At 35.1% G+C, this 26,646-nt stretch overlaps 1 protein-coding gene across 2 annotated transcripts in view; it reads right to left on the bottom strand.

Moving 5' to 3' along the window:
- dnah9 (dynein, axonemal, heavy chain 9) overlaps nucleotides 1-26,646 on the bottom strand; it is a 149,234-nt gene that overhangs the window by 45,957 nt on the left and 76,631 nt on the right. For both annotated transcript variants that reach the window (XM_088599618.1, XM_088599619.1), the window contains 12 exons: nucleotides 25,439-25,581; nucleotides 23,650-23,811; nucleotides 21,136-21,369; nucleotides 16,715-16,975; nucleotides 13,592-14,017; nucleotides 13,054-13,173; nucleotides 12,182-12,370; nucleotides 8,453-8,688; nucleotides 7,869-7,991; nucleotides 7,360-7,564; nucleotides 3,240-3,404; nucleotides 1,307-1,447 (listed from right to left, as the gene is read on the bottom strand). In XM_088599618.1, coding sequence (XP_088455744.1) covers nucleotides 1,307-1,447; nucleotides 3,240-3,404; nucleotides 7,360-7,564; nucleotides 7,869-7,991; nucleotides 8,453-8,688; nucleotides 12,182-12,370; nucleotides 13,054-13,173; nucleotides 13,592-14,017; nucleotides 16,715-16,975; nucleotides 21,136-21,369; nucleotides 23,650-23,811; nucleotides 25,439-25,581 — 2,405 coding nt within the window. The remainder of the gene's footprint in view (nucleotides 1-1,306; nucleotides 1,448-3,239; nucleotides 3,405-7,359; nucleotides 7,565-7,868; nucleotides 7,992-8,452; nucleotides 8,689-12,181; nucleotides 12,371-13,053; nucleotides 13,174-13,591; nucleotides 14,018-16,714; nucleotides 16,976-21,135; nucleotides 21,370-23,649; nucleotides 23,812-25,438; nucleotides 25,582-26,646) is intronic.

Genomic DNA, 26,646 nt, shown 5'->3' with positions numbered 1-26,646 from the left:
GAATACGAGACTTACATTTTTGGATTATATATAACTTTAACATGCCTATTTTATATTAAGTGCATTTGCATACCTTAATAGCAATAGAAAACAAGAAAAGTTATAATTTTTAAACTATGCAGACTATGAATTGAACCGAATACACTCACGCTTAACTAAAAACAGCTGAAGATGATGTTGAAATAGGTCAATGCATGCTTACAAAGCATCAGCAGATGATGGTGTGATATTATACAAACCTAAGATCATAAATAAGGTTGCAAACTACAGGAGGCCATGTTGGCAGCTATGTTTGTAGTTAGTAACTAAGTGATCTGCGGATCCCATCCACACTCACTCACACAAGTGTTTCCTGGTCTCATCTCTTTAGTTTGCAATTGTGTTTCACTGTTGTTTCTGAGTAATTCCACAAGCTTTAGCTTTAGTAATACCCTTGAAAATTTAAAAAACTTGAATCAGGTTGCCTCAAAATGTTCTCACTTCAAGCCACATCTTAGGCTAACTTAACAGATTTAAAAAAATCTCATCAACTGCTGGATCACTAAGTATGAGAGTAGAACAGCTCATTATTTAGATGCATAACTGTACACTAGCTGGCAGCAAATTGTGCAAATTAGAGTTAAAGATACGTTACACAGCATGGAGAATGAATTGGAAAATTAACACCTTAGGCAATGTGAAGTCAATAAAGAGGATAAAAACCATGTAGGTCAAATGGACATTTGATTTCCTGAATCCAAAATAAATATGCAAACAAACTGTTCAGATCTTACTGTTACAGTCACAGAACATAAAGTTGATAGAAAAATAGAACTTTGGTTCTTTCTACTGGATTTAATATATATACAGTATAGTGATATTTGTGTTTATTTATAAGGACACTAGATTTATCAACTGCTTCACTATCACCATATATTTTCAATAGAATGCATTTTTGTCATACGATAGTACATATCATAGATACAGTACAATAGATAGTTATTGTGTAAAATTGCAGACTCAACCAGCGTTAACCTTCTGTAGTCACTGAACAGTTAAATGGTGGTACATAAAATAACTGAGACCCATTTACTTAAGTCTGCAGGATATCTTGCGTCACAAGGTCTGAAAAAGTAGGTAATTAAATAAATGTTTTAGGATGTTTTAAACACATAAGGGAACACAAGCAGCACAGAAAAAAATAATGAACAGAACAGAAATGATCTCTTTAAAAACAAATAAATAACTTATTAAAACAGTTTATCTGCCAACAAGAATTCCATTAGGGGATTCTTTGGAGTAAACTGGTAAGCCATTAAGAGAGTACCTTCAAAGAGAACTGATACATGGGATGGATTTTATTGAGGTCATTCATTATGAAGTACAATAAAGAAGCCCGAGCTGCAGCAGGTCTGTAGTGTTCTCTTGCCTCATTGATCTTCACTTCTGTCACCTTGGCCTCCTTTACCTGGAACACAAGAAGCCGAAGAAAGCATCTTTTAACAAGCACCAGGGGTTGTTTCTGCAGTGTGTGCATAGATGCTGGTATTCAGGAAACAGAAAACTGAACGGTCACTTTCATCTTTTTTTTTTGTTATATTAATCACCATTGAGACTTATTAATGATCAAGTATCAACAGCACCATCACCACAACTGAAATCTGCTGAAAAGCCAAAAATCTACATTTATCAAGCATATCGCAGAACCTGATACAAATGCCTCCAAGGTGAGGAAGGAGGGCTGTTTAAGCAAGTAAAATAATTGCAGTTTATGGAGCTTTATAAAAATGTCACCACATCAGGCAGAACAACTTAAAAAGTGTTGACAGCATATATCGGGGGTGAGATGTTATGGGTGGCTGATTAAATAGCAAAAAACCTCACAGGCTTTCTGTGAAATAAGAAAATTATTTCTTAGGGTTTTAAACTTGAAATGGGAGTTAATGCATCATTTTTATGCACACCTAATTGGTAGAGCAACGCGGAATCTGGGGAGGGGGGTCAAAATTACAACATCCTCCTGCTTCTATTTTAATTAGTTGACTCAGAGTTACAATTCTTGCCTTGTATCTTTTTAATCCCTAATTTAACCAAATAAATAAATTGATCAGTAAATTCCAATTTGCAATGATGACCTGTAAGAGTACCCATTGAAACAGCAGGATATGTAAGGGAAGTAATGACATTTTAAGGGTACAACAACACAAACCAAACTCCAGACCCCTAATTACTAATTTACACTATTGCCCCCGTCTGGACAGGTAATATATAATCATCCTGTAACTTAAAGTGTAACAGGAAAAAAAAACAATCATGATTTATGTCTAAACAATATAAAGTACCCAGCAATTAATTCATACTTCTCAAGATATATTTTGCCCTTAGTGAGATCATGCCAGTATATGAAATACATGAAACAGATTCTGTTTCATCACTGTAACACATACTGTACCTGTAACTATTTATGACTCTCCATGCACATTTAACACCTTCCCATTCCAGCCATTACCTTGAAATATTTTTGATGTGTTGTATCTTCTCCTGCCACCACACATTTTTTTGTGGGACTTGCAGATGCTTTGTATTCAAATGAACTCAGTAAATGATCAATTGGAAAGCAAAGACTGAAGTAAATTCAATCTGTTTCAGTTGTGTGACACATAAAGACAAAAAATAATCTACTGGAAACAATACATCCGGAAGAGATTCTTACAAAAAGAACCTTTAGGCCACATAACATTTTAGTTAATTAATTCAAGTGAAAATGCTCATGGGTTTGCCATATAAGGAACATTTGCCTGAATGTATGCTTCATGACAAGACAAGACAGAATATTCTGAGATCGCAATTTTCATGCAAAAACAGGCAATGACAAATCAAACACTTTTTGAAGGATAAAGGAGCCTAAGCTTTTTTTTTTTCCAAAGTTAACTTTCCAACTGTAAAACACCTTCACCTTTCACAGAGATTAAATCTAGGCCACTTGACTGTTACATCCCTGAGGAAAATTGTCCAGGAGTCCTTGCCAGGAGACACAAAACACTAATGTTCTCATTCGAGCTCCTTGTAGCTGCCAAGGGGCTGTAGCAGTGGTGCAGTTTAAAAAAATAAGCTCACTTATCTAATTCATTAATCACACACTGTAATACAGAAAGAAATGAGAACTGAAAACTACAGTCAGTCATGGAGCCTGAGGTAATCTTTGGGTTTTCAGTGTCCAGATACCTGGAGAGCCTGGAAAGGGGTAGCATATATTTTACCTTCTCCTCAATCTCAGCAGCAGTTCTTTTTGTGGTTTCAAGGTTTTCCACCAGTTCAGTGTCCCCTAGGAAGTTCCCGGAGGCAGCTGAAAGCCGAGACAAGAGGTTGTCTTCCAGAGTTTTCAGCGTGATCTTGAAACCATTCTGTTGCTTTGTGAGACTGGACTAGAAAGCAGAAACAGTTTTTTATATGCCTCAGAGTCATCTCAGATGTTTTTGAAAATAGCACAGGACTGAATATGTCCTTGACAGTTTATAAAATGAATTGAACAGACTGGACAAAAAAGTCACTGTATTTAATTTTTGATAATGAAAAATTAATAGATACCATTACTCCTCCTCCTCCCTCTACTACTGCTTATAAAGTGAAATAACCCACTTTCATTACATGCTTAACATTAAATTAAACCCATGTAATCCAGATGATTATTATATCACACTGTAGGAAATAAGCAGGGGAGAGCATTTTATTTAAAGTCAACGCACAAAATATTTTAAAAGGTATTTTGACTTATGTACATCTGCTAGACAATTTAATCCAAATTTCTACAGTATTATTGATGTTTATGTTTTACAGAATTTTCTGCTCCTCATTTCTTGAACAGACTCATGGTGTAACCAGATGCCTGGCTTCAATAAAAAGTTTCAACATATGCAGGCCATCATAAGGAGGCATTTTATTTATTAACACAAAACTAACAACACAAGTTGGAATGGAATTTAATCCTATGTATGTTGAGAAGTACACTGAAGTTACTGATTGGCAGGTATATAGCTGGGGCCAGAGAATAAAAAAAAACACAACTTGATTCATCTTGAGTGAATATACCTGCCAATTAATTGCGTTTCTGTCAGTATGAAATAAACTATGAGACAGTGCAGTACATGACTGAACAATTCTTGGCTAAGGAACTATGTCCTCTTATAAAGAAAGAAATTACTTTATCTTTAAAGAAAACAAACATTACTGACAGGTCTAAAAAATGGGTAGGCAGCTATTTCTCAATATGTGTGTTCATTACATTCTCCTTGAAAGTGTTTCATTTTTCTTTCACAAATTAAAGGGTGAACAATGTACTGTAATTGCAAAAGTTTTTTTTTTTTAATATGATTGATTCTAAGAATTTTTCCCCATGCCTCTGGGTAATGTATAGTAAGATTTTTTAAGCATAACATATCCAGTATACTGTATGTCCAGTATATGGAATAACTTATATAGCCGATAGAAACAAAACATTCAGCTGATAGAAGCAACATTTTTGTTTTTCACCATGAAGCAGTATCAATATGCATTGTCTGCAAACAATGTTTATGAGCTAGATTTATTGTGGTTGTTTTAATCAGCAGCTAAAAAAATACCTTATGATATGTTTATTAAATAAATGCAGAGGAATTTATTATACCAATGACTGAATTTGACCTTGAAATTGTAAACAGTCTCAAAGAGGATGAAGAGAAGCATATCAGCTCCGAATCCAAAATTATAATGAGTCATTTATTAATGATTCAAAATCCACTGGCATATTGTATCTAATTACTTAGCCCAGAAAACAAACAATTAACCATCCAGTATAAACAGTAATTGGGATTAAAATTAGATCATATGCCTATCATTGCAGAGAAATAATTAGTAAACTAGTGTCCAGTAAGTGCATCCAATTTTGGAAACAACAATGTACTTTCAGAGCTGACTAAAATGTTGATTAGCTAGGAATTATGCAGTAACAAGATCTATCTTTATCTTTAGATAAATCATAAAATGGAAAAGCACCTGAATATTTTCAGAGCAGAATGTCTCAGTGCTTCTTACTAAACAACCATCCCTTTTTTCCTTCTCAGATTTTGTACACTGATCTGAACACACAGTAAATATTGTAAAACAATTAGACATGGAGTGAAAGAGATCCGCTCTTTTTTATATGCAGTCAGCCTCACCGAACCAGAGGTCCAAAAACATTGAACTAGTATGAAGTTACAAATAAAGGGAACTACAGACATGTAGTTGACATTTATTAAAATTAACTTTCTAATTTAGTCAATTTTCACCATATGCCTGGAATTTAGGAAAAATGTCAAATAGGAACTGACAATAGAAGTCACTGTTTTAAAACACATACTGCCTTGACTTTATCAAAGCTAATTTGAAAGATTGAAACTAATTATATACTGTAAGATGTGCTAAGATGAACTTAAAAAGAAAAGTCAAAAATTAAATGAATTCACATTTGTATCTGGCTGACCTGCATAACTTAAAGTTTCAGATTTAGTATTGGTTTACAGCTCACAATCTTTGAAACAATACTGCTCTAAAATTTTTCCCTGGTAAAAATGTTTTCCTGCAGCCATTTGTGTTCCTGCAATCCTTAAATAAGCAGACCCCCTTTCAGTATCACTATAAAATGCATGCTTGATTAGATCATTGGTAAACACTAATCAGGGTCACCATAAAATGAAACATTTAAGAAAAGCACACTGATTTTTAAAAGCAGTGGTTTTCAATGTGCTCCAATTTTTCAGTGGCTTTGAAAAAAGTTTAAAAGCTGCAAAAAATATAATGTGTACCAGGTGTTTGGCAGAATAATGTTTACAATACGCCAAAATAAAAAAAAAATAATTTCACAACATTTAAGAGAATTAGAGCATAAAACAAATAACAGATAAGATTCAAGTGGAGTTCAGGTGGGTAGCTGCGTCAGTATGCGTAGGCTGCAAAGGAACAATTAATAGGTTTACTCCATGCTGAAGTGAGAAGAAAGAAAACACAATATTTCGGCTGTGGAGCCTTCTTCGAGTGTGAGAAAGACAGGGCAGACAGCAAAGATTAAATAGCATAGGAGAACAAAAGCTGGGAGTGTGGAGGAGACGGGAGCAGGGGAGAGGCAGAGAGGCTACTCAGGTGGTGTTAAGTGCACAGAGGGGAATAGAGGTGTGAAGTCGAAACCTGCATGTGAATAGAGAAGATTGCACGAAAACAAGTCTGTCATTGAGAGAAGGAGAAGGTGTGAACCACGTTTCAGGATAATTTTTAAAGAAATCTTTCATCATCACTGCCCTAACATGTGCTAATCTCGATCCACCCACCCACCCACACCCTTGTAGATTCCAAGATTCAAGTGTAGTCTGACTATGGGTCTCCTGTTGCCACAACAGTCTAAAATTGATTAATTTTACTACTGTGATAAAACAGAGCCAGATGTGATATACAGAATTATTTCCATTTACACTAATTTATCACAGAAGGCATTAATGTTGTCCACATCCGTGTTAGTGTATGAGTGCAAATACTGTGTTTGAATTTCACAGATAATTAAGCCTTTGCCTTCCATCTGGGCTTCATCGGCAATTTTACTGATGAATATTACAATTATATTCCCTATGCATTCTTCTGCCTAAAATGTGACTGAAACTGAAGCTGTCCTTTCGAAGCGAGAACTTCACAGTTTAGCGAAGAGCTACATTTAAGTTGCCTCAAAAGCTAAAGAAAGCAAATAAATATTAATTACTTAATAGAGGGAATATATATTATAATTCTGCTAGAATCTAATGCAACAATTACTGCAGCAAAATGCTGCCCTGTAAAAAATGTTGTAATAAGCCAGATTTCCAGATAATTTCCAGACCAATGCTGTAGTACACTAATCAGGGACACTGCACTACAGGAGGCAAGAGGTGCCATCCTTTAGATGAGATTTTTAAATTGACTACTTGGTCATTAAAGGTCCCAGAGCACAGTTTCAAAGGGTATTAACTATGGGATTCTGTCTAAATTCCACTCTGGGCTGAAACAATCTGGCATCCCAAAAGCCCCCCCCCCCCCTTAATTCAATTAGTAAAATATTTCATTTCTTACTTCTCCCCAAGATCTTGTGTAGTGGGGCTGCTGGTGGATAACGACTGCTAAGTGTCCCCCAGATGGGGTGATACGTAAAGCACTTTGAGAACCTTTGGGATTAAAAGTGTTATATAAATGAAAGGAATAATTCTATTCTTATTATCACCTTTAGAGGAAACTTTTGTACTTTCCTGGGAGCTTTAAATGTAAGCAGGGAAATTTCTATGCACAAAAGCAGACAGAGTGACTACAATTCTAATCCAGTCCCTAAGAGTTATGTATGCTTGCCTTCAGTTCTTCCAGGTCTGGTCTCTCCATGCTGACTACAGCAGCCAGTAGTTGATCCTCCAGCCCATCCCTGGTGACAGTGAAGTTAATGAGGGTGCACTGGGCCTGCATCTCAGGCTGGTAGTGGGGATTTGCCAGTTTGGTATGAAGAATTAGGCGAAAGTTTGGGTTATACTCACACTCTTTATCACCAATTTTAATGTACCTGAAAAAAAACAAAAAACAGAAAAATTACATATAATAACAATGTACCTCAAACATTCCAAGAAAAATGATCAAAGTGAATCATATGAAATTATTCAAGCCCACTGCACATCAGAGTTGCCAATTAGATGACTGGGTCTCACAAATAAAATAAGTAATAAGACATTGGGTAACATCTGGTTACTCAGAATTGTGGTGAAAATCAGCAGAAGATACAGAGATTTCAAAAATAAAAAAAAACATAATGTTATAGAGATATGCCAATGAAACATCAAGGTATAAATGATATTTTCTAAAATGCTCACCTTCCTTTCTTTATTGTCTCTCGACCGAGCAAAGGCCCCAAAACTGGATCAACTGTTTCTTCCAAATTTTCTATCAAAACTACCTCACCAGCAGATAAGGCTCTTTCCATGGAATCCAAGTAACTGAGTGAAAAAAGTGAAATGTGAAAGAAACAGGAATATTTTAGTTGTAACTTTAATACTGTATCAGTAGCTGTATGAAGACAATAATAATTATATCCTGATATAGTCTTCTTAATAACACAAAACAACAACAACAAAATAACACAAAAACAAGCTCTTTGTCGGGGGAAAATGTAAGCAACATTAAAAACTAAAAAAAAAAAGAAACCTAGAAAGTATTTCTTGTATTTCTTGTGTCAAATACGTATTAACTACCAAACAGGATACATGGTATGAAAGGCTTCCTAAAATTTGTACCTTTTTATATTTTTCATATGTACAGTATACAGCTATTTTTCTGATTTTCTGTTTACCACTCCATGATACTGAATTGTATAATTCCATTATATAATATTTGATCAATAGTGGTCACACCTATAATTAAAAAACACAAAAGAGCATGAAAAGAGTCTGTGCTTTACCCTCTCTGGCCAATCCTAATCACTCCGAGGTCTTCTCCATATTTATTCTTGATCCACTTGATACCCTGCAGTTGTGGATCCACCATCAGGGGCCAGCGTTCGCAACTAGTAAGAATGGTCGCGTTCTCAGTAGACATCCTATCAGCAGGGAGGCCTTCATTCTGCCAGGCTGCTATGTCTGCATCATCCGTCAGCATTGTCAGGGGATCTAGTTCTGGAGTCACTGGAATGGGGACCTATGAATGCAACATTTGTCTGTTAACAGAATTGAGTGCAATTTCCCAATACAATGTTTATTTGTATTTTTATTATGCAGGGTGCAACATCACTGATCACTACATGCATGTCCTATTTATGAATACTTAAGAAATACTCTTCAATTGAGTGGAATTGGAATTGTTTCCACACTACTACATTTCTTGTTTTAACATACAGTATACATTCATAAGATGCATTACAAAATACAATACTTGTGTTCCCTCCCTACATGTTTATATTTCAAAGCTTTGCAGTATGTATATTTACACATCTAATATAAATCTCAGGTATTCATCCAAAGCAGCTTACAATTGCACCCATTTATATAGTCGGGTATTTTCTAGAACAATTTAGATTAAGTACTGTGCTCAAAGATACAACAGCAGTGTCTCACCTGCAATTTGTTACCAGTTCCCCAGCAGTTATGAGTCCAGAATTCTATTCATTTATCAGGCAACTGTACAGTATCACATACTGAAGAATACAATGTGTTCAAGTTTAAAACGCTTAAGCAAATTATATTCTCCTTTATTTGAAGAAAAGACTCCAAAATGTGTGAATTCTTTCAACAGAGGCCAAAGACAGGAAAGATGGAAGAGGTGGAGGTACAGCAAAAACAAAAAGAATTCAGACATAGAAATGTAACCTAGATAAATTAAGGGAATCAGAATTTATACCAATATATATACAAAGTGATAAGAGTATGCTACATAACACTACATTTAGAAAATACTATTTTTATATAAGAAAACCAGGAATGTACTAAGTGAGTAAAATGAAAGGGGTGATCATGATATTAAGGAACAAATAAAGGTTTATTCCATGCTGAAAAGAGAAGAAAAGAAACACAATGTTCCGCTGTGGAGCCTTCTTCAGGTGTGAAGAAGATAAGTTAAGTCGTTTTAAAATAATTTACAAAAAGAAGCTATAGGTAAGATCATGGATTAATTCCGAAGCACGCAAATGATTGCATTTGATATCAAATGGCTGTTCCGCGTTTATTCCTACTGTATGGCTTAAGAAAGGAACAAAACTTGGGCCTCAATGTTCCGCCCCACATAAATGATGCATTCTGAAGCAACACTGCAATCTAGTTAAATAGAATCACAGGTGATTTTACAAGAGAATCTTTTTGTTTTGTTTATGTCTGTGTGGATAATCATTGTTTTTTTTAATTAAGCATATTCTCAAATTAAACAGCTTCCCGTGAGCTCTCCTAATGAATGCTACTCACAAGTCAACAGACTGTGCAGAGGTGAAAACACCAATGGTCTTGTGGATAGTCATTCCACTATATTTACTGTGTTTACATCTTCTCATTACCACATTCACTGCTTTAGAATACTCAAATGTCTGATTTCAAAAAGAACAAAAAAAACAGAACTATTAAACATTTTCAGTATCTAAACAAGTTAGAAAGTTATCAAGAAAAGAAAGAGAAACCTCCATGGTCTAGCAAATCTGCAGACTAATGGGATTTAAAATTAATTTATCCAGTGGTTGGAATTTATTCTTTGCCTTTCTGATTAGACATTCTAAGGCAGGATAAGGAGTTTAAATATTTATTTTTTTCCTGTTGAAGTTCGATTTTCTAAGTGCATGGACATTTTAATATTTAATACAGTAATTCTATTTCCCAACAACACTGTGTTCTTCAGATGACTGAAATAATAAAAAAGTAATAAACTCTCAGGTCCTAAACACTGGAAATGAAAAGTAAATTAAAACTTAGCCAACTGTAAAGCTTTAACCGTTGAAGTAATGAACCAGTGCATTATGTATTTACTTTGACATTTACACAAATGCTTTTTTGAACTTTTTCCACAATTTGTAGAATGTTCATGTTTTCTTAATTTCAGCAATGTCAGAAACACAGTAGTAATTTTTCAACTTATGAAATGCATTTGCATTATAAGGCTTAGGAACTGAAATACTCCTCCCTACCAATATATTAAAAAAATAATAGTACAGTATGTTAAACCAGGTCCAATGGCAATTATAGCTGTAAAACCTCACAACTTTAATTCCATTACAAGCTCACATCACATAAATTTGTTGCACTTTCTGTATATGGCCTTATCAAAAAAGGTGACATCCACTATTTTCACATTTGATTCAGCAGATTTTTACAATCTAATTTCTGTAATTTGTGGCAAAGTCTCTGAAAAGGTTTGGTTTTTTTTCCAAAGCATTCCTTTTAGACTTCTCTACTAATTCTTATTTTACTGATATGGCGTGTTGTCATTTTGGTAGATGCACAGACCACCCTCATCATAAATTTAAATGTTGACAGTACACAATATGTATTGACGGGCAGCTCTTCAGAAACATTGTGGATTGTAGTCCACACCATTAGAAACATGACAACACCATCATACTGTAAACTGCACACTAAACAGAAAGGCAGATATACTGTGGAACAAAGCATGCTGTCAAAATATAAACATCTTCCCTTTGGAAGCAAACAGTGCATAGCAGGATTTATCACTGCACAGGATGTGTGCCAAATATTTCACTTTCAATGCTATAACCATATTTTCCCAATTACATATTAATTATTGTCTTGTAGGCAGTTGTCCTGCCATTATATTAATGTGTGTTCAACTTCTTACATTGTACACACTTGTAGAAACCCCCGTAGAGTCACAGAGCATCAGTGTGATGACACTTAGGACAGATATCACATTTGTTTTGATCATATTTCAAAATTCACCATGTTTGGTTAATCAAAATTTGTGGCCTTCGTTGTTTGGGGTTTGGTGATTCAAAAGTTAAGAAAAAAGCATTTTAGAAGGCTTCATTTAAGCCCTACATCTGCCATTGACTCAGTTAACATTGATCTAAGGAAGTTTCTTATTTATGCCAAAAATGTCCGTCAACAGGTGAGAACTTATTAGAATTCTGCAGTAGTACTTGATGATGCTTACTTCAAGATCTCTGTACTTGATCTCTTACTTCATTGATCTCTGTACAATGATTTGATTAAAATCAATTATTTGTATTAAAGTTTTATTATTTTAAATCAGTCTGATGAATCATTAAGGACTTTACTATAGATATAAATGAGTAGTCAAAAGCCATTTTGTCATTCAGTTGCAATTTTATGGGGCTTTACAAGTACTGTATGTAATTTCATCCACTCTTTAAAACTGAAAAATTTTAAAGTGGTCTAAGAAAGCAAAATCTCAATCTCAAATCTGGACTTCTGACTCTACTTAGACCATTTAACAAGTTGCTGTAGTATGGCTGATATCCACTGACAGTAGCAAAGCTTGATCTTTAATCCATTTGAATTCTAAAGGGGACATTTGCCCTTTCTTTCTTTGACCCCAAAACTCATATTTGTAAAATGATCTGATTAATAATTGCATGCCTTTTGAAAGATTAATTTTATTATATTTCCAGAATTCTTTTGATGATTAATCAGCGTTTTTAACAATTGCGAATTCTCAGTACACCAACCAAACTGACCTTTAGTTGATGAAGGTATGGCCTCCACGTCTTATCCATTAATTCAACTCTGTACTTCTTGGTAAAGTATCCCAGATAGGATACAAAAGCTGTTATCAGCAGGACATCTCCACACAGTGTGCTCTCCTGTTTCTGGAAATTACTGACCGCTTCAGCCCAACGCACATTTTCTGATGCAAGCCCTCCAACCTATAAAACAGGAAACAGCTTGGCCATTACTACACTTTTTCCTTATTTACTCAATAAATAATTAAATCTAGATTTGTCATGTTTTAAATGAATGTCCATAGAATATCAAAGAAATATATTTCTAAAAAGCTATTTGTATGTACAGTCCAGATAATTTCAATATTACTACCAACAACAAGTATAATCATAGATCTCATGCTTATTTTAGATAATACTGAATCTAATGTGTTATCCTACTATGACAAATGAGATTTTAGGACTGAGAAAATTTAATTAAAAATCGCTAAGACCCAATCCTAAAGTATGCTGGCAAGAAATTATTATTTAATAAAATACTAAAATTGATTTTACTATTCCTTAAGATTATTTTTTTATCACTTTATTTGAATTATTTATGTGCTCATTTAACCCTTCTGTAGCCTGCCATTAAAGTGGCTCCAATAAAATACTGGATCAAACACATAATTTGATTGGATTCTAAAATTTTAAATTTTCCCTTCAGAAAGTCTCTCCTCATGCATGAAAAAGTTAATGATCTTTCACGGTGTAAAAAAAATACCAATCACAAAGAGAACAATAATTTGTTCACAAGATTTTAAATTCAGTGGCAATTTAAATGCTTTTGTGTGACGTGCATTTCTGAAACACATTTTTGTTGTTCAACTCATGCCAGACTCACTCACCAGTCGATTGGCAAGAGAGATGGTACGTGCTGTGGAATCTGCCTCTTGCTGGCACTTCAGCTTGTCAGCAGTAGCCTTCTCAAACTTCGCTGTCAGCTTTGCCAAGTTCTCATTAAGGTGCTATTAGAAAGAGATCTTTTTTTTCAGCTGACAGAGGATCTGAAGAAAGCTCAGGAGCTTGTATTACTTAAATACTCATTACATGACAAAGATCAAATGGAGATATTTTTCAAAAGAATTATTTATCAAGTTTAGAAAATGCTTTGATGTATTCCTTCTTATGTTTAAAGGAACCTCACAGAAAACACAATATATTTTGCTGTGCTTTAGTTTGGATTCACCAAAACTGGAAATTTACTCACATTAGATCCCCTCTCCCAGTACTCTAAAGCTTCTTCATTAAGTTTATAAATGTACTTAAAAAATCACCTTAAAATGGTTAAAAAAATACATAAAAGGCATTTTTGAATGTTTTTTCTCAAGACAATTATTCCATTTTTACCCCTGGTATCCCCATTATTTTTTGCATTTTACTTACAGCGATTTTAGCTTTGATGGTAGCCAGCTTTTCCTGAGCTGCAGCCAGTTCAGCGTTGGCTTTACTCAGCGCCTGGCGCTTTGGTTCCACCTCACAGTACACCTCATAAAACTTTACAATATTTATCACCCAGGAGCAGAGTCCAGCGGCAGCATTTGACTTGGAGGTCACAAATTCAGGACTGAACTCCGGGTCCTGGAGGTAGGGCTGAATGGCCTTCAGACAGTTCTCATGGATATTCTCCTTGTTAAAGTTGATTAAAGCATCTAGGAAACTGTCCACTTTAGCCATCATGACCTTAGCTGCCTTCCAGCTCCGGTCCTTAGGAACTTTACCCCCTGGTGCCATGAGCACCATGACAGCAGCGGTGACATTAGTGACTGCTGCGACAGGTGAGCCGAACGACTTCAACTCTGTCAGGTTATTCTGTGGGAATGAAAAATAAGAGTATTAAGTAAGTACTAATGTCTCCCTTTTCAAAGAGGAGGCTTAAAATATGTGTCAACCTAGGAAGCACTTCTGAAGTCAGTAGCAGCTTTTAAAAAAATACTAATATTTAAAAAAATATTAATTAAGTCCAAAAGAAGAAGTAGTTTGTACGGGAGACTTCAACTTTCCTCAAATATACTGGGAAAGACCAATAGGAATGTCACCAAAAGGAACTGAAATAATACAAGTGATTTATTACTGCTTTCTTAACCAGTTTGTTGGAGAACCTGCAAGAGGAAATAAGTGTATAGATCTTGTCTTTTCAAACAACCAAGGTAAGGTGAACCTAAGAACAATTAAGGAACAGAAATCATATTATGTCATGCTTTGAAGTATACGTTACGTCCAAAGCAAAAGTTGACAAATTCTTGAAAGCAAACATGAAATAGAATGATAGAATGGTAGATATGGTGTTGATTGAATGGCAAAAGTTAAACAGTTTCTGCTTGAAGTAAATGACAAATTCATCCCAAAAGCGAGCAAATTAAAAGCTAAAAATGGAATCTCAAATTGTTCAACAAAGCAATTAGGAAAAAGTTCAGGGGGAAAGACATTTTTTAATGAGTTAAAGATTAAAGAATAGGAGTATAAATAATTACAAGCATAGGTAAAAAAGGATATTCGAAAGGCCAAAAGAGAAATGGGGATATGCAGGCTAAAACTAAATAATTTATTTAAGAATATTTTTTGATATTATAGCCATTTCACTTCATTATTTTGCCCTGAATAACAGATGTCCAGTAAGAAAAAAAGGTAGGTAACAGCTGGAATTCAGTTAGTTTCCTCCCAGGCATTTGAGGCTTGTCTTATGACCCAGATGGCTATGTTACCCTAACAGCTCACACAAAACCATCTATGCCACATTCCCCACCTCAACATTTCTTCTCTAAATTCTCAGTGATTCACAGGCATCAGTCTCAGTAATCCGAGTCATGACACCTCCATTCAACCTAATCCACTGTCTCTCAGACATCTCCCAACTTGCCAAACCTACACAGCATTCAGGCAGGCAAACAAATCCAGTAAGCCAGACGTTCGGTCTTGTGACCCAGCTAGGCTGCAACATTTTACAAACTCTAGGGGGTTATGTCATCATAACAGGGTCACATTGAATGCGTCTTGTTAAATCTCCAACTTTCTAATTAAATGTATTTTACATTATTTAACAAACAAAACCTCATGAAATAGCATTTTTAAAGACCGTTGACAGGAAGTGTAAAAGGGTATACAAATTAGCAGCACACCGGGCCTTTTTATCCATTAGTGAAACACTGTGCTCATACACTGGCTCACACTGTCACTTTCTTTAATTCAGTGTTAAGAATTCTTTTCAAGAGCTGATTAAGTTGGAACAGTTATCTAACCACCAAGGTAAAAAGAAAGAAAACTAAGACAGCCAACAGCACATTTAAGAAGCAAAACATCAGATGATATATTCCCATATGAATATAAATATGAATGCATATGTAAAATAAGAGCAATATTAGTCATATTTATAAACAAAACATAATTTTTATATACTCACATATTCTATATATCCATATAATTAGAATGGATATTTAAGAAACAAGTGAATATCACCACAAAAAGCTTTCATATTTCTGTGGATGTGTTAATTTTCTGGAAATGAATTTTCTTTAACCAAGCAGCTAGAGTTAAAATAGGAATGCAGCATAAGAACATTTGCTTAATAGAAGTGCTGTGGCATTCTATATTAATAAACTTGAGTGGTTGTGTACAATATTATCATAAAAACTAAAGAAATATAATTCAATATATAATTCAAAATATAATAAGTGCTACAAGTATAGAGCCCCACATATCACTATTTGATAATGAGACAGAAGAGTTTGTATGAATATTATTAAAAGGCTAGGAATAAATTATTTTCGCATCTCAGTGTCAATCTTACTAGAGATCTCAAAGCAGACATTTAAATGTTTTCCTTGAATCTGTATGCTATATGCATACTATACCATTAGTATCTATTTGCTCAGTAGAAATTTTTATTCAAGCCAAATTAAAATGATACAGAATCATGTCATACAAGCATTGTTTCATGGATAACTATTGTACTGCATACATTTCACAAATGCTCCACAGGACAGAGTTAATCAGCTTCTGTTCACAAAAGAACAATATCAGATAAAACACAATGGATATTTAAAGAACAACAAAAGGTTGTATGAAACAAGAACAGACAGGAAAAGCATATTATACAATCTTCGACTATGAATGGAAGAGTTCCGTGGGTAGTAATAGCAATGGATTAGAGGCATCATAACAGCAATGCTAAGATATGTAATTAATTTTAATAAAATTAATGTTTTACTGTAAATCCATAGTGAAGCATAACATATTGTAAAGGGACCCTTGTTTAAAAGTTTGGTAGTAAAGGGAAGCAGAAGTTCTTGAGAGTCACCAAAAATTTCTCTCTAGTAATATATATATATATCATTAGACATTTGGACACAACAATCCACTAAACAATCCTTAATATTTGAAAAATTGGCTATGCAGTAACACACAGAGGAGATTTGATTTAGAACAGCAAATCATCTATATCTAACGTGTATGTGCACTCTTTCAGGGAGTGCATGGGATCAAACAGGCAGACCCACACAAAGCTCTTACCTTGTTCAGAGTGTTCAGGGCTTCCTGAGCAGCAATGAGAGCTGGTTCAGCTTTGGCCAAGTCTTCCTCACAATCCTTCTGCTTCCTACTGACTTCCACTGCTATGAGCCCTACTTTCTGCTCCTCCTCATCAGCAATTGCCTTCTCCTTGCTCACTTTTTCAGTCTCCACCCCGACCACCTGGATCAGCTTGTCAGCATCTTCATTCTTCTGTTTCAGCTCCACTTCCTGTGCAGCCAGCTTAGCTTTCAGGTCATCCACCTGTTAGGACAAGATGGCCAAAATGTGGGATGTCTGCTGACATTCACACAGATGACTCCAAGGTTTAAGATACATGCGTATTGTCAGTAAGTGTAAAACCTAAAGTAAAGGCTTTTCTCCAGCAATAACCGCGGAAATGACATTCATACAGTATGTACTGTAACATCTTTGTAATTTAGCTGAAGCTAACATATAAATGGCACTGAAATATTTTAGATACTTATACTGTATATCCAATACTAATTGTTACAGTTTTGTAATTCAGTTCTCATAGTTTGCTCTCCTTGATTTGGTCAACTAAAAACACATTCAAACATTATCAACTATTAAAAGTTTTAGTCAGGAGCCATCTATGCAAGTTTATTATTGAATCAAATTAAACAAGTGGTATATAAGCTTTACTCTAATATTTGCTCTTATATTGTTCTGTATATTCATTTAAAAAGAGTACAACGTGTTAACATTGTATAAATTGTGTATAGGATTATACATATTTAAGATTTAATCATTATCCTATTATTCCTTCTTCATAATCTGTTTCTGAATCACAGCAATAATGTCTGATTTTTAAATAAATTTTCCTATGACTTGGTTTCTATTTTTTTTCTAAATGTCACATTGGATTTTGAATAAAAATGCTCACAAATGTCACTTCTAAATGTGACTAATGACTGCACGTACAGTAGCAGTAGTCATCTTCGCTAATAGAAAACTTTTTCTTCTATTTAAGTTGTGCTGAACAATGCTTCATATTACTGCTCCTACTGGACTGAAGTTCCCTAAGGAGTAATTATCTGTCCATTAATGTTATCCTTTCTCAGCATAAAAATAAATAATTGGCGCACTTTTGCTATTAAAAATGTTTAACCATATCTCTATCAAGCCTTTTTACTCACTGCACCTTTCTAAAATTTGAGGATATTTTAATTGAAATAAAATTTTAATTTAAAATCAAAGGACCTTAATAATCAAACCTGTAATAATGCACTATAGCTTATGAAGAACAAACTGCTGTTTTTGAAAACAAAAATACTTTAAAATTAAAATTAAAACAAGCAACTATCATTTCTGGTCATCTTTATATATAAAGAATATACTGTACCATTTTTCCAGTTTTGTTCTATAGATAAATATTAAATATGTAGTGCATAATGTATGTTTCAATTCATACAGTATTAAAAAGCAAAAGGTACAAAACCTCTTAGAAGAAAAGTGCTTAAAATACTGCCTCTTTCATATTTCATATCTGAACCAAACAGCTGTTCAGATTGTGTCATTTAAAAATAATTTGAGACACTCCACTTTCACCATTCTCTCAAGAAGCTAGAACACTTAGTCCTAGTAATATTAGCACTCACTAGCAGTTTTAAAAATTATTTACAGTGGTTCCTAACTCAACTGTTAGTGAATCACAGTCTTTACCATTTTTTATTATTGGTCCCATAAGTAATTCCTAGCCTAATCAGGTTTAACGAAAAAGAATTATAGAAGTATCAGTTGTGTTGCAATAGTAATTAAGCCATTACCGATGCTCTTGAATGTGCAGCATATTAACAAGTTGAAGAAACAGCAGTTATAACAAAGCTGTTCTAAGCCAGTAACATTTACAGTTAAACATCAAAATACAGAAACAGGCTTACACCTTCACACAAAAAAATAAGTTGATAACTCATCCATCCTTTTTCTCACTGCTTCTTCCATTTTAGGGTCATAGGGGAGCCAAAGCCTATCCCAGCACACAATGGGTGCAAGGCAGGATATCCACTGGATGGGATGCCAGTCCATCGCAGAGAACACACAGACACCAGGTCCAGTTTTCCCAGAAGCTAATTAACCTACCAGCATGTCTTTGGACTGTGGGAGGAAACCGGAACACCCAGAGGAAAATCCATACTAACAATGGGAAAGCATACAAACTCCATGCAGATAGCACCCCAGGTTTAGAATTGAACCCAGGGCCCCAGTCCTACAAAGCTGCATGCAAACCACTGTGCCAACATGCCACGTGCCAAGTTGGTAAATTGTTTTTTTTTTAATCTGACAATAGGGAATGTTTAACCAAGAAAAGGAAACCATTGTACTGTATGTTTATTAGAATATTCTTTGGCTATATGCAGATATGTACAAAACAAAATATGCCATGTCATGCATTTGGTGTACAGGCACAGCCACTGTTACTGAACTTGACACTAATTTATGTGAATTTGGTAAATAATTATTTTAAGATGGGCTTTATTTATTTATAAAATATTGCCAATTAAACACATAAAAAATGCATAAGGCCTATAAGGAATGCAAACACCTTTTTGATGTTTTGAGACTGATAATTTGATTGTAACAAGATATGTTAGAATAGGATTAATCTAGTTGGCTATTAATGATGTAGAGTTTAGTAACCAGTACCTAAGCAATCCAATCTGCAATAGTGCTCACATAACCTTTAACAATAATGTTTCACTCTCCTCATTTTTGACAGCTGAAAGTGAAAGATGAACTTCAAGCTGTAAAGACAACCACCACTGAAACTACACATTTAAGTATTTAGCAAAAAATCTGCTAAAATACAAAACTCCAAATGGACAATGACACCCTACCGTGTGCAGTGTGAACTGTACAGATATTTGAAGAACAGGTTTGGGGTTTCATGTATAGGCTGTAGCAATGTGACCGTATACAGTATGTCACTTCTTTTTAATTACAAGAAAGGATGCACCTTCCAGCAAAAAACAGTAGCCTTCAACTGAATTAATATTTGAATGACATGAAAAACAGAGTAAATAGGTAAAGCAGAAAGAAAACGTGTAATGCAGGCAAAGATGTGGTGATAAGAAAGTACTGAGCACTTTAATAGTCATATGGGCTATATAACACTTGGAAGAGACTTGCAAATAACACTATAATTGCATTTACAAAACACATATACACAGTTTTTAAGACTTAAAGCCAACTTAAATCATTCAACTTTCTACTTGGATCTATTGAAAAACAAATAAAAGCCTTAGAGTGCAGAATGAGTCTGTATTACTGATGGAAAATTAATGAATTTTGGATAGTACAGCTTTAGGGACACACTCACAAGTGCCTAAATTGACTGTAAAGACTTAAACCCCTGTAGGAGGCTCCATTAACCAAACCATCTTAGGGCTTAGATAGCAACCCACTCCAAGTGCATTAGCATAGTTAGTAAAGATACATGTTGGAAACAAAAATCAATACTGGATGGAACAAGAAGTATTCCCGGGAAATAACGGTAAAAACACCTAAGATATTAAACATGATGACTCATCAATTAGTGAGCTGCATCTCATCTGAAAGCATCTAAGATTAAAGATATACCTTACAGACATTAGCCTCTGAAAAGCTTTTAACCCAAACTCAAAATGTATTCCACCTTATCAAAAAAACACTTTTAGTAATCAAGAGTATTTTTTGTTCTATAGCATAGGAATAACTCCAATTAAAGAGTACATATCGAAGATACATTTGGAGTAAAAAATGCTAAACTCATACTTTTTGCTTTTCCCCTCAGCTGTACACATTAATGAGCTATAAAATAATTAAAGTCAGCAAATGCTTTAGTATTTGCTGTTTGGGGCTCGGTCTTTTGGGGGATTGAGAAAATTTCAGTGGGAGCCTAATCTATTCCTGCAGATGTGATTTTTGAGCTGAAGCATGCTTTCGTAATCATGCGCATATTAATAAATAGATGCAGTGGGGATACTTTTTTTTAACTTATTAGCAAGATTTATGTGGTAATAATAAACATGCAGCATGTGACACTAACACACCAAAGGTGCTGACATTAGTAAACCAGATCTTTTGTGGCCTCATTGTAAATGATGCAAAGTACTGCTTTGCAATGTGCTATACTCAGGTCAACTTATATGCAGAATATTGTACGATATATATATATATGTGATTTATTTTATTTCTTATTTTTCCTGTTAATATTGTTTCTCAACATTGTTCCCTGCGGTACTGTTTCATAATATGTTCAAAGTCAGGATTCTAAGCATATTTTCCTTCCATTTATTCACTGCAACAGTGAGCAGTTTTTGTCTGACCTAGAAACTTTTTAAGGCCTGTTAAAAACTAGATTGTTCTGGCTTTCACCAGATGAACAGCCTGTGCTTTTCAAATAGGGAATGAGAGCACGTCACCTGTGCAGATGTGCTGTTTAGTTTCTGAAGTCCATTTTCCAAGCGTTCCATCTTGGCTGCCAGTTCCTTGCTCTTCTTTGCCAGAAGGTTCTGGTACAGCTTTATCTGCTCCAGGAAGGACTTAGGAGTGGTGTAGTTAAACCGACGGTCACTAGCCAGGTAACCTTTGGAGTGCTCATTCACACTGGTGTGAACATAAGCCATGAATTTGCTAACTGATTCCTTTACTGCTGGCTGAAAGATAGTAAATTTGCCAAGAGAAGAAAAAGTAAAATAAAATATCTTGTTTATAGGTTGTAGCAATGATCAATTTCAATGTATATTTGGTTGATTTGATAAAAAAGGGAAAAGGCATCGTGCATGTTGGTTATAAATAATATAGATATACAGTGCCTTGCGAAAGTATTCGGTCCCCTTGAACTTTTCAACCTTTTGCCACATTTCAGGCTTCAAACATAAAGATATAAATTTTTTTTATTTTATGTGAAGAATCACCAACAAGTGGGACACAATTGTGAAGTGGAACGAAATCTATTGGATTTTTGAAACTTTTTTAACTAATAAAAAAATGAAAAGTGGGGCGTGCAAAATTATTCGGCCCCCTTGCGTTAATACTTTGTAGAGCCACCTTTTGCTGCGATTACAGCTGCAAGTCGCTTGGGGTATGTCTCTATCAGTTTTGCACATCGAGAGACTGAAATTCTTGCCCATTCTTCCTTGCAAAACAGCTCGAGCTCAGTGAGGTTGGATGGAGAGCGTTTGTGAACAGCAGTTTTCAGCTCTTTCCACAGATTCTCGATTGGATTCAGGTCTGGACTTTGACTTGGCCATTCAAACACCTGGATACGTTTATTTGTGAACCATTCCTTTGTAGATTTTGCTGTATGTTTGGGATCATTGTCTTGTTGGAAGATAAATCTCCGTCCCAGTTTCAGGTCTTTTGCAGACTCCAACAGGTTTTCATCCAGAATGGTCCTGTATTTGGCTGCATCCATCTTCCCCTCAATTTTAACCATCTTCCCTGTCCCTGCTGAAGAAAAGCAGGCCCAAACCATGATGCTGCCACCACCATGTTTGACAGTGGGGATGGTGTGTTGAGGGTGATGAGCTGTGTTGCTTTTACGCCAAACATATCGTTTTGCATTGTGGCCAAAAAGTTCGATTTTGGTTTCATCTGACCAGAGCACCTTCTTCCACATGTTTGGGGTGTCTCCCAGGTGGCTTGTGGCAAACTTTAGACGAGACTTTTTATGGATATCTTTGAGAAATGGCTTTCTTCTTGCCACTCTTCCATAAAGGCCAGATTTGTGCAGTGTAAGACTGATTGTTGTCCTATGGACAGACTCTCCCACCTCAGCTGTAGTTCTCTTCAGTTCATCCAGAGTGATCATGGGCCTCTTGGCTGCATCTCTGATCAGTCTTCTCCTTGTCTGAGCTGAAAGTTTAGAGGGACGGCCAGGTCTTGGTAGATTTGCAGTGGTCTGATACTCCTTCCATTTCAAGATGATCGCTTGCACAGTGCTCCTTGGGATGTTTGAAGCTTGGGAAATCTTTTTGTATCCAAATCCGGCTTTAAACTTCTCCACAACAGTATTACGGACCTGCCTGGTGTGTTCCTTGGTCTTCATGATGCTCTCTGCGCTTTCAACAGAACCTTGAGACTATCACAGAGCAGGTGCATTTATACAGAGACTTGATTACACACAGGTGGATTCTATTTATCACCATCAGTCATTTAGGACAACATTGGATCATTCAGAGATCCTCGCTGAACTTCTGGAGTGAGTTTGCTGCACTGAAAGTAAAGGGGCCGAATAATTTTGCACGCCCCACTTTTCATTTTTTTATTAGTTAAAAAAGTTTCAAAAATCCAATAGATTTCGTTCCACTTCACAATTGTGTCCCACTTGTTGGTGATTCTTCACATAAAATAAAAAATTTATATCTTTATGTTTGAAGCCTGAAATGTGGCAAAAGGTTGAAAAGTTCAAGGGGGCCGAATACTTTCGCAAGGCACTGTAGATAATAATAATATAGTTTGAGCTTTCTGTTTACTAATACATAAACTGATACCCAATGAGCATCAGAGACTGTGACGAGTAAAAGTCTCTTTAAACAGATGAGACGTGACTAGCTGGTTATAAAGATTTTATATTTTATAAAGATTGTTTTATATTATGTCTTTGTATGTATAATTGAATATCAAATTAGCATCACAACAGTTAAATCAATTTAAACAGTACAGCCTTGATTGACTGTTTTGGTTTGGACAGTTACATTTCTTAAACAGGACATTTTACAAAATGATTAATAGTCTTTCCTCATCTGGCCATTGAATGAAAAAAAGGAAATGATAAAAAATACTGGCCAGTGCATTTGATCCTGGCATCCACTCAAGCTGTCTTGTTTTGTCTATACAGTTAGCAGGGAGTACAGGTTTTAAGCTACTAGATTTTGACTCAGGTGAGAAGTGCCAGCACTTCTCTGATTTGACATATTTGACTTGGTGCCCACCTCAATGTTTTCTGTCTCCTGGAGAAAGCGCAAGCTGACAGATTCCAATGCTTCTTGCGGCCACTCATGGAACCAGTTAATAGCCGTGCAATTCACTACAGCAGGGAACTTTCTGCTGCGTACCCGCAGCTTGTTTCCCACAGGTGAGAAACACAGGGCAACCTAAAAAAGAACAGCAAAGTAAAATCATAGTTATTAATGCATCATCTCAGCTAATTATAGATTTGGAATCTTTTATGAAATCAAAATATATTTGATTTGAACAGCAAGGTGGCTTTGACAGTTTTTGTTGGCTTTGCTTTTCAGACCTTCAGTTAAAGCATTCCAATTTAGGATAAAATAACAAGCCTCCACAGCAGTCCAGTAAATAACAATAATCTCAAGGCATTATGCTTCTGTCCCATCAAAAAGAGGATATCTTTAAAATTTTCTTCTCTGGTTTTCCCGACGAAAAAAGAAATTAACTAAAATTCTGATATTATACGAAACAATGTTCGGTTCGTATTTTGAAATCTGATTTTGAATCGGATACATTCCCATATCAGCAATCATTATCATGTCTTGCCTTTTTTGTTTTTATGGCCCATCTACTGCATCCTAATCACAGCTCCAGTCACGGTCCTTGACATAGGCTAGCTCTTTCCAGACAAAATAGTTTTCCAAACAACTAGAAGCTATAAAAGCAATTTGCTGTTTAAATGTGTGGTTTTAGAGGCACAGCAACCACGAAAAATAATGTAGCTTTAGAGTTTCAGGTCCAGCTTCTTTGGAAAACAAAGAGAGAAATAGTCTTCTTAAATGGCAACTAACACAAAAGCTGCATCCTTCCCTGTAAATATTACCAAGCAAAATAATGGATACGAAAAAAAATACAGACAGGCTTGTGTTTTTTTTTCTTAACTATTAAATAAGCCCTAGAAAATATGAATAAAACAGACAGAATGGATTAATTAACTCCAGGAAGAACAGCAAGCCTCTGAAAGACAAAAGCTGTAGTGGAAATGCTACTTGACATGTCTTTCTGCAACAAGTGGCAAATAGATAATGTGATGTACTGTATTAAAAAAGAGAGAATATGATGACACTTGTGTCAAATGAACTGTGGGGCAAAAGACTCATTTTTAAATTCTTTATTATTCTTCTGCCTACTAAATATTGCCAATTAGAATTGTACAGCCAACAGATCATTAATCAAAGGCTCTAAATCTCCTGAGCTTTGTTTTAGATTGACTGCTTTTTCAATTAGAAAACAGAATATCTTGCAGTACACTAATGTCCCAATTACAACAGAATACAAAAAAGAACAAATAAACTAAATTGATTTTGATCGACATAGAATTAAGGAATATGTCCATTCTGGTTTCAGTATACAATTCAATGTCTTGATCAACTGAATAATGTACCTGAAACTTAAGAAAATAAAAACAACACAGGCATACTTCTGTTAACACTTTGTCTAATCTATCTTTCACTGGACATCAAAATCTGTACATGTAACACTTGTTAAGTGGTCTTCCTTTAAATCAAAACAAGGGTGCACTTTTCATTGCTACTATTAGTAGATTGAAGCTACAATGACATCCTATGAAAAATATCTTAATTTCATATGGATTGGGCAATTTTACTCTAGCTGACTGTATCTTTTTAGTGGAGTAATTTAATAGAAAGAAATGAGGATGTGCTGGTCCAAGCATACATAAGCAACTAGAAACTGAATTCAACTTAGTTAACTAATTTTGTACATACAGTAGAAACACAAAAGAATGAAGAGGATGATAACCAAGCACACCTTGAGCTGTCTCCGAACACGATCAATGAAGAACTTCCAGCAGTTTTCTCTTGTGTCCAACAATCCCAGGCCCTTGACCTCATTCCTTACACCAGAGATAATGTTTTCAACCTCATCGTCAGGAAACAAATCTGGGATTTCTCCTGTGGTTATATACAGTACATATGGTTGACAATAATTTAGGACAAAACGTCTACATAGCAAAGTCCAAACTTATTATAGGAAATTCACTTGTACAATGCAAGTAAAAATTACAGTACTGTAAATTAAAGAACTGTAATATGTGTAAAGGTATATTACTAATCACAGTCATGCAGTGTAAGGTTATTGAAATACTGTGTTGTCCATTTTGACTTTAATTGACTTTGCCAGGGTTTGAAACTATATATTGCAGAGAAGTTACCAAGAAAAGAAATATGTTGAGGACAAATCAGGTCTACTACAATAACATATCATAAGAAACCTACTTTGGCAGCTGTAGTGCTAGGTATTTGTCAATATCTTCACAGATATGGCATGGTATGCATTAAATCTCATGGTTTTTAAATATTTCTAAATTTCCAGTAGGCTCATAGATTATGTGCCCACGCACTGTAATCTCTATCTTCTAATCAGACTCAGTCTAGAATATTAATGTGTGTAATAATCTAAATATACTGGGCATCAAAAGAAACATATCACACTATTCTACCATGATTTTTTTTTAAATATATAAATTCTGCGTATTGATTAATTGTTGTTGACATAATTTGGATTAATTGATCATTCATGGTTAACTGTGACACATTTGAGTGCATAAGAAATAAATCACTGTATTACTGACAGAGATGATTGGGCACAAATCGTGAGGCAATTTAACCTATTGAATGTTATGGAACCGGTATGCCCCATTGATCAAGAGACCAATGCAATTGTGGCACTGGTATGTTGAGGAAGGTCACAGATGGACTTGCCAGCAGAGGAGCCAAGTTCTCTTGAGCAAAGAATCAAGGTTTGGTGCAGATCTTCCTGAATCAATTGACGAGTTTAAATGTAATAGTCTGGACAGGAGTGACTAGAACTCCAGTAGTGATACAGTGCTACACTGCTCACATTATGGGACCTGACTTACTGATTTTCTTGCAGGCTTATCTTGACATGACAAAATTCCAGCAGAACAATACAAGTGCTCATATAGCTCATGTAATAGCAGCTTTCTTACAAGAAGA

Source organism: Lepisosteus platostomus, chromosome 11 (assembly GCF_059453375.1).
Source record: "Lepisosteus platostomus isolate fLepPlt1 chromosome 11, fLepPlt1.hap1, whole genome shotgun sequence".
Classification (NCBI taxonomy): domain Eukaryota; kingdom Metazoa; phylum Chordata; class Actinopteri; order Semionotiformes; family Lepisosteidae; genus Lepisosteus; species Lepisosteus platostomus.
Note: the sequence above shows the minus strand (reverse complement) of the source record. Positions and strands in the feature narration are given on the sequence as shown.